The sequence below is a fragment of the Conger conger genome, chromosome 3 (assembly GCF_963514075.1).
Source record: "Conger conger chromosome 3, fConCon1.1, whole genome shotgun sequence".
Lineage (NCBI taxonomy): Eukaryota > Metazoa > Chordata > Actinopteri > Anguilliformes > Congridae > Conger > Conger conger.
This window is the reverse complement of record NC_083762.1, coordinates 2,564,829-2,580,886: the sequence shown is the minus strand read 5'-3', so window position 1 is coordinate 2,580,886 and position 16,058 is coordinate 2,564,829. Positions and strand designations below refer to the sequence as shown.

The 16,058-nt window shown below is 43.1% G+C and overlaps 1 protein-coding gene and 2 non-coding genes across 3 annotated transcripts; 2 read left to right on the top strand and 1 right to left on the bottom strand.

Annotated features, from left to right (window-relative positions):
- Positions 1-4,849: 4,849 nt before the first annotated feature.
- On the bottom strand, positions 4,850-6,217 carry LOC133124698 (LON peptidase N-terminal domain and RING finger protein 1-like). Its single transcript, XM_061236114.1, has 3 exons — positions 5,981-6,217; positions 5,528-5,684; positions 4,850-5,371 (listed from the first exon to the last, which is right to left on the bottom strand). The coding sequence occupies exons 1-2, from the start codon at positions 6,167-6,169 to the stop codon at positions 5,535-5,537; spliced, it is 339 nt and encodes a 112-aa protein (XP_061092098.1). The 5' UTR covers positions 6,170-6,217; the 3' UTR covers positions 4,850-5,371; positions 5,528-5,534.
- A 1,474-nt stretch (positions 6,218-7,691) lies between these two features.
- LOC133125347 (U7 small nuclear RNA) lies at positions 7,692-7,751 on the top strand. Its single transcript, XR_009708424.1, has one exon. It is a non-coding gene; the product is annotated as a U7 small nuclear RNA (small nuclear RNA).
- A 291-nt stretch (positions 7,752-8,042) lies between these two features.
- Positions 8,043-8,100, top strand: LOC133125348 (U7 small nuclear RNA). Its single transcript, XR_009708425.1, has one exon. It is a non-coding gene; the product is annotated as a U7 small nuclear RNA (small nuclear RNA).
- Positions 8,101-16,058: the final 7,958 nt, after the last annotated feature.

The window sequence follows — 16,058 nt, the reverse complement described above, 5'->3', positions numbered from 1 at the left end:
TGTTTCATGACTTTATATTGTTTAGTCGATGTTAATCATATTCATTTACCGCCTGTTTACCGCCAATGTCTCGGTTCTGTAATTCTCATGTTCGGAAACTAGCTTCGCGAGGTACTAGCTAACTGGCTAGTTTAGCTAGCTTGCCCTGTATCACTACAAGCACACAGTTAACGTGATTTCAGTGTATGTCGATAGTGGTTACTGCAATAGTTAAAGTTACTCTTCATCCAGAGATATGCAGATCAATACAGTCCTTAAATGCTTTGAGTGAATGTTGTTTATCAGTAACAATTCAAATATTAATGTATTTGTTTTGTTTCAGAAACTACACACATATATATATATATCTACATATAACAGTATGCACCATTACGTTGTACCATTTATACTACTGGCTCTGCTGACATTCTGCAAGTAAACAGTTTCAAACCAAACTGATGACTCCATGCTCTCTGACCGGAGCCCTGTAGTGGTCAATTATCCCACAACCAGTTTCAGGGGTCCAATCCCCAACACCGAGTGAATTTTCAGTTACATTCAAAGGTTATAATATCATTTCAAAAATCTATGTTAAGAGGGTGAAAGATTAGATGAAAAAACAAAATGGCCGACTAGCAAAACAAAATGGCCGACAAGCAGAATACACTTGAAATGTATTAATAGATGACATGTGGCATGTATTCTGTACCGAAGGTGAATGGTTCAGTAGGACTGGTTTATGCTCCGTCTTGTTTTCACTGGTATGACATCATTCACTGATCATGTGACTCCACAGATGTGCCAGGATTTTTGCCATTTGCAAATGCAGATGTGGCCTTGGACCAGAGCTTGCAGCTCATCAACTGTGAAAACTGGTAGGCAGATGCTAATGTTAACCACGCTGATCCAAAACAAATGAACTCAGTCTTCAATTTTTCAAGATTTCCAAACATTTTACAATATACTTAAATGGCAGTCAATAACACTTTCAGATATTGCAATATGTATTATTGGTGTGGTTGTAATTTAATTTTGCAACAGGACAAAACACAACTCTCTTGTAGAAATGGAATAGACAGCGATTTATTGCAGATATGTGTGAAAATATAGTTATGATTGGTGTCTGTGGACCTGCAGGGAGAAGAAGATCGAAGGGCTGACCTCCATCCGCCGGCTGGCTCACTGTCACCCTGAGCTACTGAACCGCCAACCTCCATAGGGTCTGCTTGGCGGTCACACAAGAGGTACTCGGGTTTTCCTGTCTGAACCTGTGGAGTGTGTGTGTTTATTCTGCTTCACACTGGTTTGTGTTTGTGCTTCTGCCATTGTTCTGATGGTGTGTAGTGGCTCACACACCTGTTTGTTTGTCTCCAGGTGCAGAATCTGCGCTCCATGGTATCGCGTGCTGCCATGACAACGCTGGGGGACATGTACCTCTGCCTGCAGAGAGCCATGGACCCCGAGCTGGACTGGACCGCCAGGGTGCTGCTCCAGAAGGCTGGAGAGACCAGCCAATTCATCCAGCAGGATGTGCATGTGGCCTTGGGTCACATGGTGCACAACTGTAGCCCCAACCGCTGCATCAAAGTCCTGCTGAACGGGGGCCTGAGGTGGGTGGGCTTACCATCAAACACCATCGTGGAGTTTCAGTCAAACTTGGCATGGTGTTTAATGTGTGTAATTTGCCAATCAGACAGAATTTGAATTGTGGGTGTGTTCACAAGTGGGTTTTTCTCTCGCTAGTGACCGGAACGCAGGGATCAGGGCCTGCAACGCTCGTCTGCTGGAGGCCCTGGTGGAGGTCATGGGGGCGACTCGCCTGCTTGGGCTGAAGAGAGAAATGCTGGACAGCTTCCTGTCCGCTGCCAGCCGCCTTCCCCACGACGCCTCACCAGGTGTCAGGTGGGCAGCACATCTTTACACACCTGGCTGTCTGTCTGTCCACACATTCGCTCCGTAGAGAGGACAGCACAGCCCATCCTGATAAATATACCCTCCCCTTTCTCCAGGAGCTCCAGAAGGAAGATCATTGGAGTGGTGTCAGCCGACAAAAGGCTGAACAGGAAGCTGATCAAGCTCCTGTGAAGCCATCGCTCACTCACTCACTCACTCAAACACTCACTCACTCACACACTCACTAACTCACTCACTCACTCACTCACTCACTCACTCACTCACTCACTCACTCAATCAAACACTCACTCAATCAAACACTCACTCACTCACTCACTCACTCAATCAAACACTCACTCACTCACTCAATCAAACACTCACTCACTCACTGAAACACTCACTGAAACACTCACTCACTCACTCACTCACTCACTCACTCACTCACTCACTCACTCACTCAATCAAACACTCACTCACTCAAACACTCACTCGAACACTCACTCACTCACTCACTCAAACACTCACTCACTCACTCAAACACTCACTCACTCACTCAAACACTCACTCACTCAAATACTGACTGACTGACTGACTGACTGACTCAAACACTCACTCACTCACTCACTCAAATACTGACTCACTCACTCACTCACTCACTCAAACACTCACTCACTCAAATACTGACTGACTGACTGACTGACTCACTCAAACACTCACTCACTCACTCACTCAAACACTCACTCACTCACTCAAACACTCACTCACTCACTCAAACACTCACTCAAATACTGACTGACTGACTGACTGACTCACTCAAACACTCACTCACTCACTCACTCACTCACTGCAACCAATGAAACGTTCAGAAATGTATTCAAACATTAATCAACTAATTCTCAAATAAGTTGCCATTCTGTTGTTTGAAACCATTTTCTGGGATGCTAGAATGACTGAATTGTGACTATATGGCAAGTTCAGTGATCAATGTAACTAACCTGTAAAACAGCGTCCGTGAAATATACACAAATAAAAATATTTACCAGAGAACAAAAGGGACAGCGGACATCTGCAGAGTGGAGAATAGCCGTGGACACTGTGTGTATATTATAGGACTACACACACAAGGCTTTAACTTTGTGGACTGTAAATACGTTTGCCCAAGCCTTGCATTGTGTTTTATGTGCTATTAAAAAAATGCAGTTTCTTTAATTTAGGAAATTGTGTGTTGTATATTTTATTTGTCATTTTTTTTCAAGGCAACACAGATGGAAAACTCATGCCACACAACAATCTGCATGGTCTGTTTCATGGCACTTGGATGATAATAAGCTCCCGGTGAGTGAGTGCTTTCTCGTGAATGTACGGGTAACCCTGGGGGCAGTAACGCAGCGTTGTGTTTCCCGGTTAATGATGCACGCCCCAGATACACGCAGGGAAAGCCTGGTCTAATAACTCCTCTACATGTACCGGATTATCTACAACACTACTGACGCCTAGATTCAATTTAACTGCAATGCACGTTGTCACTTTTATTTAAGGCTTTAGCAAGTGCTACATTTTTATTTCTCACTGAAGCATTATCCAATGCCCGTTTAATGCCTTTAAGAAACTTCCTGCCTTTTCAGAAGAGACAAACTGCCCCATCATCAGAGTGTATGAAGACTGTGGCCAACTGTTGCCTACTACTGCACACAACTTACATGCAGCTTATATACTCAATAGTAAACAAGTAATAACTGAACATAGCTTTCTCTGACACTGAACACAGCCTTCTCTGACAGAACCACTGAACACAGCCTTCTCTGACAGAACCACTGAACACAGCCTTCTCTGACAGGACCACTGAACACAGCCTTCTCTGACAGAACCACTGAACACAGCCTTCTCTGACAGGACCACTGAACACAGCCTTCTCTGGCAGAATCTGTCAGATGGCACATAGTTGGCTGCAGTCAGTGTATGAGCAATTCGGCGTACACAATGAGAACTTAAATAAAACATAAGTAAATCCACAGGTCAGCTGTAGGTGGCTGTGATCAGCATGGTGACAGATCTTTTGGACTGAAATCCAAACCCACGCTCTCAGTGAGCCGTGTGCAGTGTAGCGTGTGCACTGTGGCAGCAGACATACACACACGTCACGCCTCTAAAAGCCTAAATATCACAGAGAGGCCCACGGCTTGAAGGCACCAAACACAGAACAGGCCGGTCCCGCACGGAAACAGTGGGTCCTGGCACCTGCGGACCCAAGCATTTCCGAGCATTCCTGAGCGTTCCTAAGCCTTCCCAAGCATTCCCGGGCATTCCCAAGTGCTCCCAAGCATTCCACACTGGAGTACACGAACCGCTGACAGGCCAGGAAGTGTTAGGGATCCCTCAGGTTTCCATGGAAACAGAAGCTATGCTTCCATTAAGACATCAAAGCCGATTCAAATTACATTTCCGAAAACAATCGCGTTAGCGCCCACAGAGACTGGCGCTCCTAAATCATTCCAGGGGAAAAGCAGTGTCTCGTGACTCCAGGTTGGCAATGATTCCAATAAATAATTAATGTGTGAAAAAGGCTGGTTGTGTTCACAGGGAAGGTTTCTAGCTAATTGTTGCTTTTTCCCTACAGCATATTTAGAGTACTTATTCAACATCTTTTTTTTTTTTTTTTTACTTTTTTACTTTACTTACCAGTGTAGCTGGTGTGTGACACTGGGCACATTGTTTTTGGGGAGAGGACATTTACACTAACCCCAGTCTCGGCCCACTGTGTGTGTATGTGTGTGTGTAAAGTTTTACTGTGTGAATCTGTTTAAATGTGACACCACCACCTCAGAATCCATCCCTCTCATCCAACAACCTCAGAGACAGGGAGGCATGAATGCACCTGCCAATCATACATTCATAAACATTCAAATCTGTTCGAAAATTGAGGATGGGCTTAAAATTTTGTTATGAATAAGTAGTGTAAATAATACCAAAAATCATAGTAGTAAGATAGAGTATATACTGCATGTAAAATTAGACATCAGGCCAAGCCTGTCCTCAGTGCTGCCCCCTGCAGGCACACATGAGCTTCACATGTTGATTTCCTGTTTATAAACCCAAAGACACACAATTTAAAAAAGTGACAACTAGAAAAACACAAACAAATCATTCACCACTCAACGATAATGGGAGTGGAGTGTGTGTGTGTTCGTGTGAAAATATGCAACAGTCTTTGTGTGTGCCCGTGTAATTATGTGTGTAACCTGCTGAAAGTAACAGCTCAAGCTATGCTGAAACAGTGGGTAGCTGGTCATTTTGAGCTGGTCATAGCTGGATTTTACAGCAGGGTATGCGTGCGTGTGCATGAGTTTGTGCATTATTAGTATAACTGTGCACTATTTCAGGCCTCTGGGGCAGTCATGAGTCGAGTCCAGGTGAGCTCCAGGTATGCCCCAGCCAGGTGAGCTCCAGGTGTTCCCCAGCCAGGTGAGCTCCAGGTGTTCCCCAGCCAGGTGAGCTCCAGGTGTTCCCCAGAAAGGTGAGACTCAGGACAGTCCCAGCCAGGTGAGACTCAGGAGAGCCCCAGCCAGGTGAGACTCAGGAGAGTCCCAGCCAGGTGAGACTCAGGACAGCCCCAGCCAGGTGAGACTCAGGAGAGCCCCAGCCAGGTGAGCTCCAGGGGAGCTCTAGCTGGAGGGGATGTACTCCAGGACGAGCTGCAGGTGGCCCAGCCGGTCTTTGAGGGAGGGCAGGGACAGGATGGTGGTCTGGTATGCCGGGTCCAGCTGCAGCACTGACAGGAGCCACCAGCACCAGGCCGGCCCATCCGGCAAGGCCTGCACCGCGATTTACCACACTTTACCACACTTTACTGTAATTTACCACACTTTACTATAATTTACCACATTTTACCACAATCTACTGCAATTTACCACAGTTTACAGCAATTTACCACCTCACCTGTTACAATGCTAATGCACAGATTGGTGGAGTTTGGCACAGTAATGTCACCTGTTACAGGTAGGTGGGGTTTGGGACAGTAATCTCACCAGTTACAGCGCTAATGCACAGGTAGGTGGAGTTTGGGACAGTAATCTCACCTGTTACAGTGCTAATACACAGGTAATCTCACCTGAATGTTGTCCTGTGTTTCGGGCATGGTGCCATACTGCCTGCTGATCTGGTCCTTGACACGCCCATCCAGCCGCTGGAACCAATCCTGCGCCTGCTCGTACACGTTGTCATGGAGACGCTGCAGCAGATCAAGTTCCGCGCCCTCCACCTTCAGAGAGGAAAACACAAGTAGACACATACTGAGCATCACACACACTCACACACACATACACACACACACACACATACACTCACACACACATACACACACACATACACACTCACAAACACACACACATACACACTCACACACACATACACACACACACACACATACACTCACACACACATACACACACACACACATACACACTCACACACACATACACTCACACACTCACACAGAAATGCATGGTTCATAAAAATGTATTTCAATGCTCATGTATGACCACAACAGGAATTTCTCAATTCACAAGAGCCTCCTTGACAAGTACAATAAGTGCAAAAACATAAAGTATAAACCTGGGTTCCAAATAAACCCATAGAAAATATGACACAGAATGGGCTGTTCTATATAAGTCTATGTTTGTTAACCAATGGTTTCATACTTTTGACTCATATGCATAAAATCAGGTAAAAATCACTTCTTTGTTTCTCGGGTATTGTAAGTCACTTAGGGATAAAGGCTAAAGTGAACGTGATGTAATGTTGAGTGAGATCGGATGATTCTAATGCAGACTGAAGATGATTAATTAAGCAGCTATTGCAGACCCACACCACCTGTTGGGAAAGTTCCGTAACTACAATTCATTTCTCTCTGCAGTTTCTTACAAAAAACAATAATCAGTCAACAAGATGCTTGCTAAGATGTTTGCTCCTGTCACAGATGGCTCTCAATTCAGCACAGAGTCATAATATAAATCCCCTGAATAATGACCCCTCTTACAGGCACAGATATATACACAACCATTATTATATTATCCACTGTATATTTATATACAGAATGTCCTTATTAAGTGATAAAATGCACACTTTAATATTTTTTTTTTTTTTTTATTGAAATAGAAAAGCAGAATTCAGAAATGTATTTTATCTTGCACTGGGAATGTATTTGCAAACAGCAATATTTGGAAAGCAATCTGGTTCTGTTCTGGCGACTTCTTGTTCTGAAGAGTTGGCAACACAAGCCAGAGTGCTTTTGGGAACAGGAGGAATGAACTCTTTAATGCTTTAATTGGCATGTTCATGAAAAACACTCTGGCTTTACACAAACCAAGCACAAATTGCAACAGAATGAGAAAATGCATTTTGGACCGTGTTGGATCATGTTGGATTGACAGCAGAGATTAATATGGATGCCTGTATGAGCAAATTAAAATGTTAATACATACTTTTAAATATGTATCACACTGTAAAGGAGATTCTTTCTGATCTCACATAACATGTACATTTACATGACCTTCAACACCCAGTACCCCCCCTGGCTGCCTGAGGTACTGCAGACATTGAGCAGTATAAATATGTTACATTTGAGACTATCTTGTCATTTTAATTGTTTTATGTATTAAATTATTTTAATAGCACTATACAATATAGGAGAACCACAAGTGAAGTGGTTAATATGAGCACATATTGCACATGACACACCCACTTTTATGCGTTCTCTCTGCCAACCCTGAATCAGACACCATGAGCCTACAATGGGGAATTAAGATGACGATAGAAAGGGTAAATGGAATTTTGCTCTTTAGTATTTCTCCAGCAGGTTTCCTGATAAACAAGAAGCCCCCCATAAATGTGAAAAAAAAGGAACAATATACTTTTTTCTCATCTTTTGGATTTGTCTAATGTTTTTTTATAAACTCTCTTTTCTATCAAAGAGAAAAAAAATAATCATTTGAAATAATAATATAAAACTGACTCTGTCCAATAAAATGCTTTCTGAAACATAACAGCTCACCCATTGGTTTGATTAAATTAACATATGACACACCCACTTTTATGTGCACTCTCTCTTCCCACCCTGAACCAAACACCACGATCCTAAAACGGGGAATTAAGTTTGAACCACAAACTTCAAATGGAATTTTTGCTTTTTAGTATTTCTTCAGAAGGTTTCCTGATAAACAGGAAGCCCCACTTAAAATTCAAAAACAAAAAAATACAGATTGCCAACAGCACAGAATAAAATTTCTATATTTGGATTTATACCAAACAGAGTGTTATGTAAGTACCTCTCCACACAACATTATAACTCTGCAGAATTACTTTCTGCTGTATTCCACATAACTAAATGATATTAAACTCCAAACTCTTTACTAAACTATAGTAAACTCCACTAAACTAAAACAATTTATCAAACTATATTAAACTCTCTAGTAAACTCAAACCTCTATTAAATTATAGACTCTCAACTAAACCCTACTAAGTTCCACCAAACTCTCTCCTAAACTATGACACCTCACTAAACTCAATGCTCAATGTCGCCCTTACACAACGTATGGACCATGTGCCGGTTACATCACTCACTGATGTCCCACGTGGGCTCGTGAAAAGTGTTTTTTCAAGCCAGAGTTTAGTTTTACAGGCGGCGACATGTTGTACAAACGGAGCCAGAGATGGCGCAGTCGGGAAGCGGATGTGGCTCCTGCACTAAGCGTGTGAGAGAGAGTGACGTGATCTGTCCCTGATTTGTCCACATCGTATTGCGCTATTGTCCTAATAACACAATAACTTCAACGTCAACAGGGGACACATTAGCTGAACAAATAAAAACGTTTTGCTCCTAAATGTTCTTGTGGGATTGACTTTGTATTTTGACCAGGATTGACAAAACGTATCCCCTCTGGGATCACGTTTCCGGTTTCCGGTTACGTTCCCCTCATGTGGAAGTTAGCGTCATGAGTTAGCGTCAAGTCGACAGCGTGGTTGCCAAGCTTTATGCTATGATGCGATCTATAAGATACATTCCCCTGATGCGTATGGTAGCGCCAACTGGCTAGCATGTCTTTTTGTGAACGGCATACGCTTAGTCATTACTCTGTCAATAAGCATTTATTTAGTCCGGTGTATCTAAGTTAGCGAAACATATGAATTGCCAATTCCCCAACAGTTTAAGATAGCAATGAGATAGCTAGTGCTTATCTCCAGAGATGCTCACAAGTCTTTGGTCACAAGTCCAAGTCAAGTCTCAAGTCTTTGGTCATGAGTCCAAGTCAAGTCTCAAGTCTTTGGTCACGAATCCAAGTCAAGTCTCAAGTCTTTGGTCACGAGTCCAAGTCAAGTCTCAAGTCTTTGGTCACAAATCCAAGTCAAGTCTCAAGTCTTTGGTCACGAGTCCGAGTCAAGTCTCAAGTCTTTGGTCACGAGTCCAAGTCAAGTCTCAAGTCTTTGGTCACGAGTCCAAGTCAAGTCTCAAGTCTTTGGTCACAAATCCAAGTCAAGTCTCAAGTCTTTGGTCACGAGTCCAAGTCAAGTCTCAAGTCTTTGGTCACAAATCCAAGCCAAGTCTCAAGTCTTTGGTCACGAGTCCAAGTCAAGCCTCAAGTCTCTTATGGTTGTAATGAGCGTTCTATCATCTGCTGCATGCCAACACTGCATAGCTATATCTAAGGAATTCAAAACATGTACTGTATTACTCCTTCATCTATTAGCATACAGTATCAGCATTGATTAGTTGTTTGGTATAACCAGCGTGCGTCTACGTTTAAGTTGCAAATAACCGTGTTGTATCCTTCTAACGTAATTTACATAGCAACTGAACTGTCTGATCACGCCGAATCACTGATAGCGCCAAGAGAAATTAATGACGATTCAGAAAATGTATAACTTTTAAAGTTTTAAAACAATCCTATGGTGGGACTTTTGCCATTTATGGACGGTGCGACAGAAACTTTCGGTGCCGTTGAACTTAATCGAATGCTTTTATTTATATCGTTCGAATGACCAAGTGCCGTTAAAAAGCAAATTGTCTGGCTTTGTGCTATTCGCGTATGCTAGCAACATCATGCTAACATCGTACAGGGACCAGTAAAGGCTTACGACACGCGAGCACAAGTTTGATCACCTCTATTGTGAAGTAAAAAAGTGGACAAATTACGTTTTCTGTGAGAAATGTATTGGCGAACTCACGTGCACACAGCGGTCTAAATTCTAAAGCTCCACTTTGCCCTCCCTATCAAAAGGAAAGTTATTTCAAAATGTCCGGCAAGCCATCTAACTGCCAAGCATGCTGTTAGAGCTAAATTTATTAAGGGGAACTATTTATTAAAGGGGAACTATACTAATTGAATCTGTGAGACCTCGAAATATATCAGACTGTCGAGTAGGAAAAACCTTTCGAAACCGAGCGTTCAGAGCTGGAGCTTAATACTAAGTAAAGATTATATAGAAAGAACAATTTGCGTCTTTGGCAAGCAAACAATTATAGTACTAAGATCTGGATGATATAACGTTAACTACCATTTTCTATGTGTAGCAACTAGCAAAATCCATCTGGAACCACCGGGCTCTGAGAGAAGAACTGGTTCTACTAATAATGTTGCAGGCTATATCAATATTTATTTCTGAATATAGAGGGTGGCTAAAAATGGATATGGACTAACGAACGCTAATCTAATCACGTTAACCTCCCAGCTACTCTATCTTACGTAAGCGTGTTACTAGCTTTGTAGCTAGCTAATGAGGTTAACTTGATTAGATTGGCGTTCGTTAGTCCATTTCTACGATAGCTGATGCTGAGCTAAACATGTTTGCTAACCGTCAGGCGCTAACGTTAACTTCATTAGCAAGTGACTGACCTATCTGGGTGCGTTTTCAGGCGCCTGATAAAGTTGGATTTGGTCGACCCAGCATCCTTCATGTAGATCCCGCAGACTTTGCATTTAGCGATCCTTTTCTTTGGGCTTTATGTCAAATTAGTATAGCCAAAGGCTATAACAAATGGCAGAGCAGTAGCAGGTGTGCTAGCCATGGTATCTTAGTCATCTGTGGCCGTGGCGGCGCGCGCCACATGCGTACGGTTACGTGTGATGGCGGGAATGACATTCAGCTCGCCTGACATTTCCTTAATGCGGCAAAAAATTAAAGGAAAAAAAAAAAAAATTGTTCACGAGTCGCAAACCCCGAGTCCGAGTCAAGTCTCAAATCTTTTGAGGACGAGACTCGAGTCAAGTCTGTGTGCGACTTAAGTGCGACTCGAGTCCAAGTCGCAAACTCGAGTCCCCATCTCTGCTCATCTCTCGGTGGGCTAATATCAGTACCGCTCGCTAGTTAGTGAAACGGACAGCAAACCATTCGGCAATAAATATATGTAGAGAAGTAGATAAGTGTAGCGGGGTCTAATCTGCGTTGTGTCTGTTTTGGATAATGACGAGATCGACGCGCTGAATCCCCTTCAAAGGCACTTTATTTCTCCACCTGTGATAATAGATACCCCACCAGCCCTTAGCAGCGCCTCCTCGTACCGTTAATTTTTGCAAAAGGGCCCCAGCGTGCGTGAGGGCGGTGACAATATAAATAGACCGACACACTCACACCGAGTGTGGCGCCAAATAATAATAACATGTAGCTAGCTAACGGCTACCGCAGCAAACATCGTATAGTACAAAAGTAGTGCGAATCGTACAGTATTGGTTTTACGAAAATACAAAAGACATACCAAAAATAAAATACAGTGCACAAATCATACCTGTGATAATAGAGAACTCATCAACGGTGCATACACGGGACACCACACCAGTCCTTAGCAGCGCCTATTGAGCATGAATGTTGCAGTTTTAGCACCGTCCAGACTGTCATACTATCAATGTTGCGTAGCCGCTGTGATGGCGATCTTTACCAAAATTAAAACCATTTGTGCACGATGGTAAAAATAAACTAAAAGGAAGATCACGACTATATGTCCCGAACAAGTGACATAAACTTCTCATAACAAAATATTTAATTGAAAATACAATTATACGATTAACAATAAAATATTATAAGGGCAAAGAAAAACGTACCTCCTCGTATCGTTAACTTTAGCAAAGGAACGATCAGAGATTGACGTCAGAACGTTAACCCTTCGTGGGCGTAACTAACAGGGTAGATCCTATCAAGCACCAAATATTCACGTAACAACAACATTACCTGGAATTCCAGATAAAATAATAATATACAGTACTCTTACGTTTATTAAAGCAATAAAAACATTCATTTTAACAACACTATCCGAAAGTGTTGATACACTCGGCCAAATACCTCTGCGAGTGCTATATTTCACATTAAAAGTGCTTGTTCATAAATAGTGTAACATCATCACTCTATTACATAAGCACGACATAGGTAGATATATTTAAGTTAGCTCCCTAGCTAGCAGGGGATAAGTTAGAATTTGTTGCAACAGTACCATGCTGCAGAGCCTCCGGATAGGAGCGGAAAACAAAGGCCTTCAGAACAGAAGAAGAAGAAAATGGAGCACGTGACTCACGTCACGACGTCACAGACTCTCAGAAAACGGCCAGGTTCACAATGTTAGCACTCAGAGCAGTGTCTTAAAAATATAATCATGGCAAGTGTAAATCAACAACCGATATCTTGATTTATTATTTTCATATATGTCCGACAACAACTTTTTCATGAAAACGTTAACGTATGCATGCTTAATGCCTATTTAGTTCCGAGCCAATTTTCAGTTACATTCAAAGGTTATAATATCATTTTAAAGATTACGTTCAGAGGGTGACGGAGCAACACATCAGAATAAGCTAAATGACAAAAACAAGCTATTCAGCCCATCGAGGCGAATCATTAGATGAGTTATGCTAAATGTGTTTTGCAACACTGGCCGCATTCACAAAATATCTCGAAACTTTAAATAACTACCCATGTGGATCCTGGTAAACGTTTCATCAATAAACAATAGCCTAAACATTTCATTCCGTAGTTCGGCTAAACTAGTGCCATCTGATGAGTCCGAATAAAGGAATTAAGTAGGTTTGTCCCATGATCCAGTGAAATCAAATGAAATAACCGTGCTGAGGAAATGGAGACAGGGAAAGGCCGTACGCTGGGTGCACGTTACAGGTCACAGGTTACAGCCAGGGGTTTACCTCCACCTAGTGGACACTTTAGGAAAGATTCATTTTTTATCGGCCTGGCAGTATGTTACCTGTTGTGTGCCAAACCTCTCAGAACTGCAATAACGGATTATATATGTTGGGCTAAATGTTTATAAAAACGCCAAAGGACTGCAATAGATCCAAAGTTTCAAGTTGTTCATTTTGCGTAGTTTTGCGTGCGAAATTATCAGCTAAAAAACTTTTGCATAATTCGTTCAATAGCCTAATGAGAAATTAAACATCCAAGTTGCCTTACGTAAGTGCGCACACCAATGCAGATAACCATCAGTCTACTTTCCATTGTAACGTAAGCTTATGTGTACATGAACGCTCATAGCACGTTGGGGTGAAACAACGGTGGCACATAGATGGGACGTTTTTGATAAATCAATGCCTTTAAATGTGCTGACTCAATAAATGTAATAAACTTGAAACACTAAACCTCCAATTTATTTTAAGGGCGCACTTAGGATTATCCAAACGCTGTTGGTCAATACAATGTTTTTAAGAATGGAAGTGACGCAGAAGGTTCTTCTTCAAACAACATCAAACCATACAGGGAAATATGCAACCGGCCCGTATGACGTCATCTCAAGGTGAGCTTCGCTCTATGAGGTAACACTGCGAATAATCTCACTATTCTTTGGCCTATATAAACCACGAAGTTATTTATCGAAGTTAGTTATTAAGTAACTTATCGAACAATTTAGTTATGGAAAACATAATGGAGATTGTTCAGCAGTATCTAACTGCAAATTTACAGAAAACTGTAAGTAGCTCCATCTACACTCTGTGTGTTGCTGCTTGGTTTAAAAAATACAATTGAAGTAACCTTCCATGGGAATTCTGACGTAGTCTATAGCTTGTAAATATGTACTTTTCATAATTATTAATACAAAATGCGAATGATCTGTTTTTCTGTATGGAATGGAGTAATGCTTCCAGAGCTGCAACATAGTTTAAAAAACCTTAAAGAAGAGAAACAAATATTGAAAGGAGTTTTTAATTATTTATCCTAAAGCCTCGTGAATTTTAGGCAATGATAATCCGGAGATCTCTTACCTCCAGGCCTGGAGATATTTGTTATTTCAGTGTCCAATATAAATGACATGTGTGGATTCTTTGGAAACAAATTCTGAAAAGTATAACTGAGGACTTGAAATCGCCAGAAGGCCAACAGGCACTGTGGCCCTCCAGGGTTTGGGTTGGAGACCCCTGGTCTAAATCCTAGTGTGTGTTTGTGCATGTTGATAATGCTGGACATTATGGCTTAATGATTTTGGGCAGAGAGGGGAACAGGCAATGAAGGACTCTCTGGCCCAGCTGGAGAAGGCCCTCAAGGAGGTGATGGAGAGGGAGGTGGCGAGGGAGGTGGCCCGGAGACTGGCTCCATTTGAGGAGCGACTCCAGAAGATGGAAGCGTTCATCCGCATTCAGGTAAATCTTTAGAAACTCTAAAGCGTGTAATTTGCATGACATATTCTTAAATGTACTTTAGTCAGGTTTGAAAAACACACTTGAAAAACTAAAGACAGTCACGGGAATTGGAAACATGGCTGACACTGGTAATAAGTCTGTGGCCTGAAGGTAAAAAAAAAATACAGCAGTTCTTAGTGCAAAGACACGTTATTAATGAGAGAGGTCAGAGGAGCCAGACTCGGCCAGACAGGTGAAAACCGACAGGAAGCTGACAGTAACACAAATAACCACACATTACAACAGTGGTATGCAGAAGAGCGTCTCTGAACACACAATGTGTCAAACCTCTAAGTGGATAGGCTACAGCAACAGAAGAGTTAATAAGTCAAATAAATAAGTCTAATACCTAAAACCTAACAATAATACCTAATACCTAATAAAATGCTCACTTAGTATAAATTGTTTTGTAAAATTAAATGCCAAATCCCTACAACACAAGTTTACTTGTGATTATAATCGTTATATAATTATTCATGTATTAACTTACATTTGAGTAATTTAGCAGACGCCCAATGTAGACATAAAGTATCGCTGTACAACAAACTGACCTTGAGTGCAGATTCTTTATCGTATTTTTAGTGTATAATGTGAAATGAGGATGACGATTCTGTCCGTGGTGTTGCTGCTCTGAATGTGGGAGGCTGACACACAGGTGTGACGTTGCAGGCTGATGGCTCACCTGGCCCCGCCCGGCGGCAGAACCTGCTCCACCCGCCCATCGCCTCACGCTGTTCGCCCCAGACCACAGTGAGGACTGCGTTCCCCTCTCTCTCCACACTGAACCCCCCTCAGCCCTGGCTGCGTCTGCCTGGGTTCTCCTTCACCCTGGGGAGCTCCGGGGAGAAGCCTGACCTGTCCCTGGAAGACCTGCAGGGAGAGGAAGCCAGCCCCAACACCCCCACCAGACCCAACACCCCCGGCCCCAACACCCCCACCAGACCCAACACCCCCGGCCCCAACACCCCCACCAGCCCCAACACCCCCAGCCTGCCATCACGCCTGCCGACTCCGGAGACTTCCGAGGCCATGATTGCGCGGCACAGGGCACGTGCCCTCCTCCAAAAGCGGAGCTCCACCCCGCCTGAGACCCCACCCACGAGAGTCCCCAAGCCTCCCAGCTCGACTCCCAGCAGAGCCATTCCGGCCCGGGCCAGGGCCCTCCTGCAGCGCCTATCCAGGTCTGCAGCCACCCCCCCTCCTCCCCAAAGCGCCCCGTCAGTCATCGCAGAGAGCCAGGGGCCCCTGCTGATCCCCGCACCTCCCACCGAGCCAAAGAAGAAGAAATCCCGCTTTTCTCTCTTCTCGGCCAAAGCGGCTCCCACTCCCTGCTCCACCAACTCCAGTGAGCCCAGCCCACCCTGAACGGCTCATTATATTCATAATTACGCTCACATTTACGTGTGACGATTCAATCGGTCCTATCATGTTACTTGTATAAGAAACCTCACGGTGTACAGATGGGGAATCTCTCAAAGGAATTTCTCTATCATCTGCAATGCTATCTGCACAAAAAGAAAA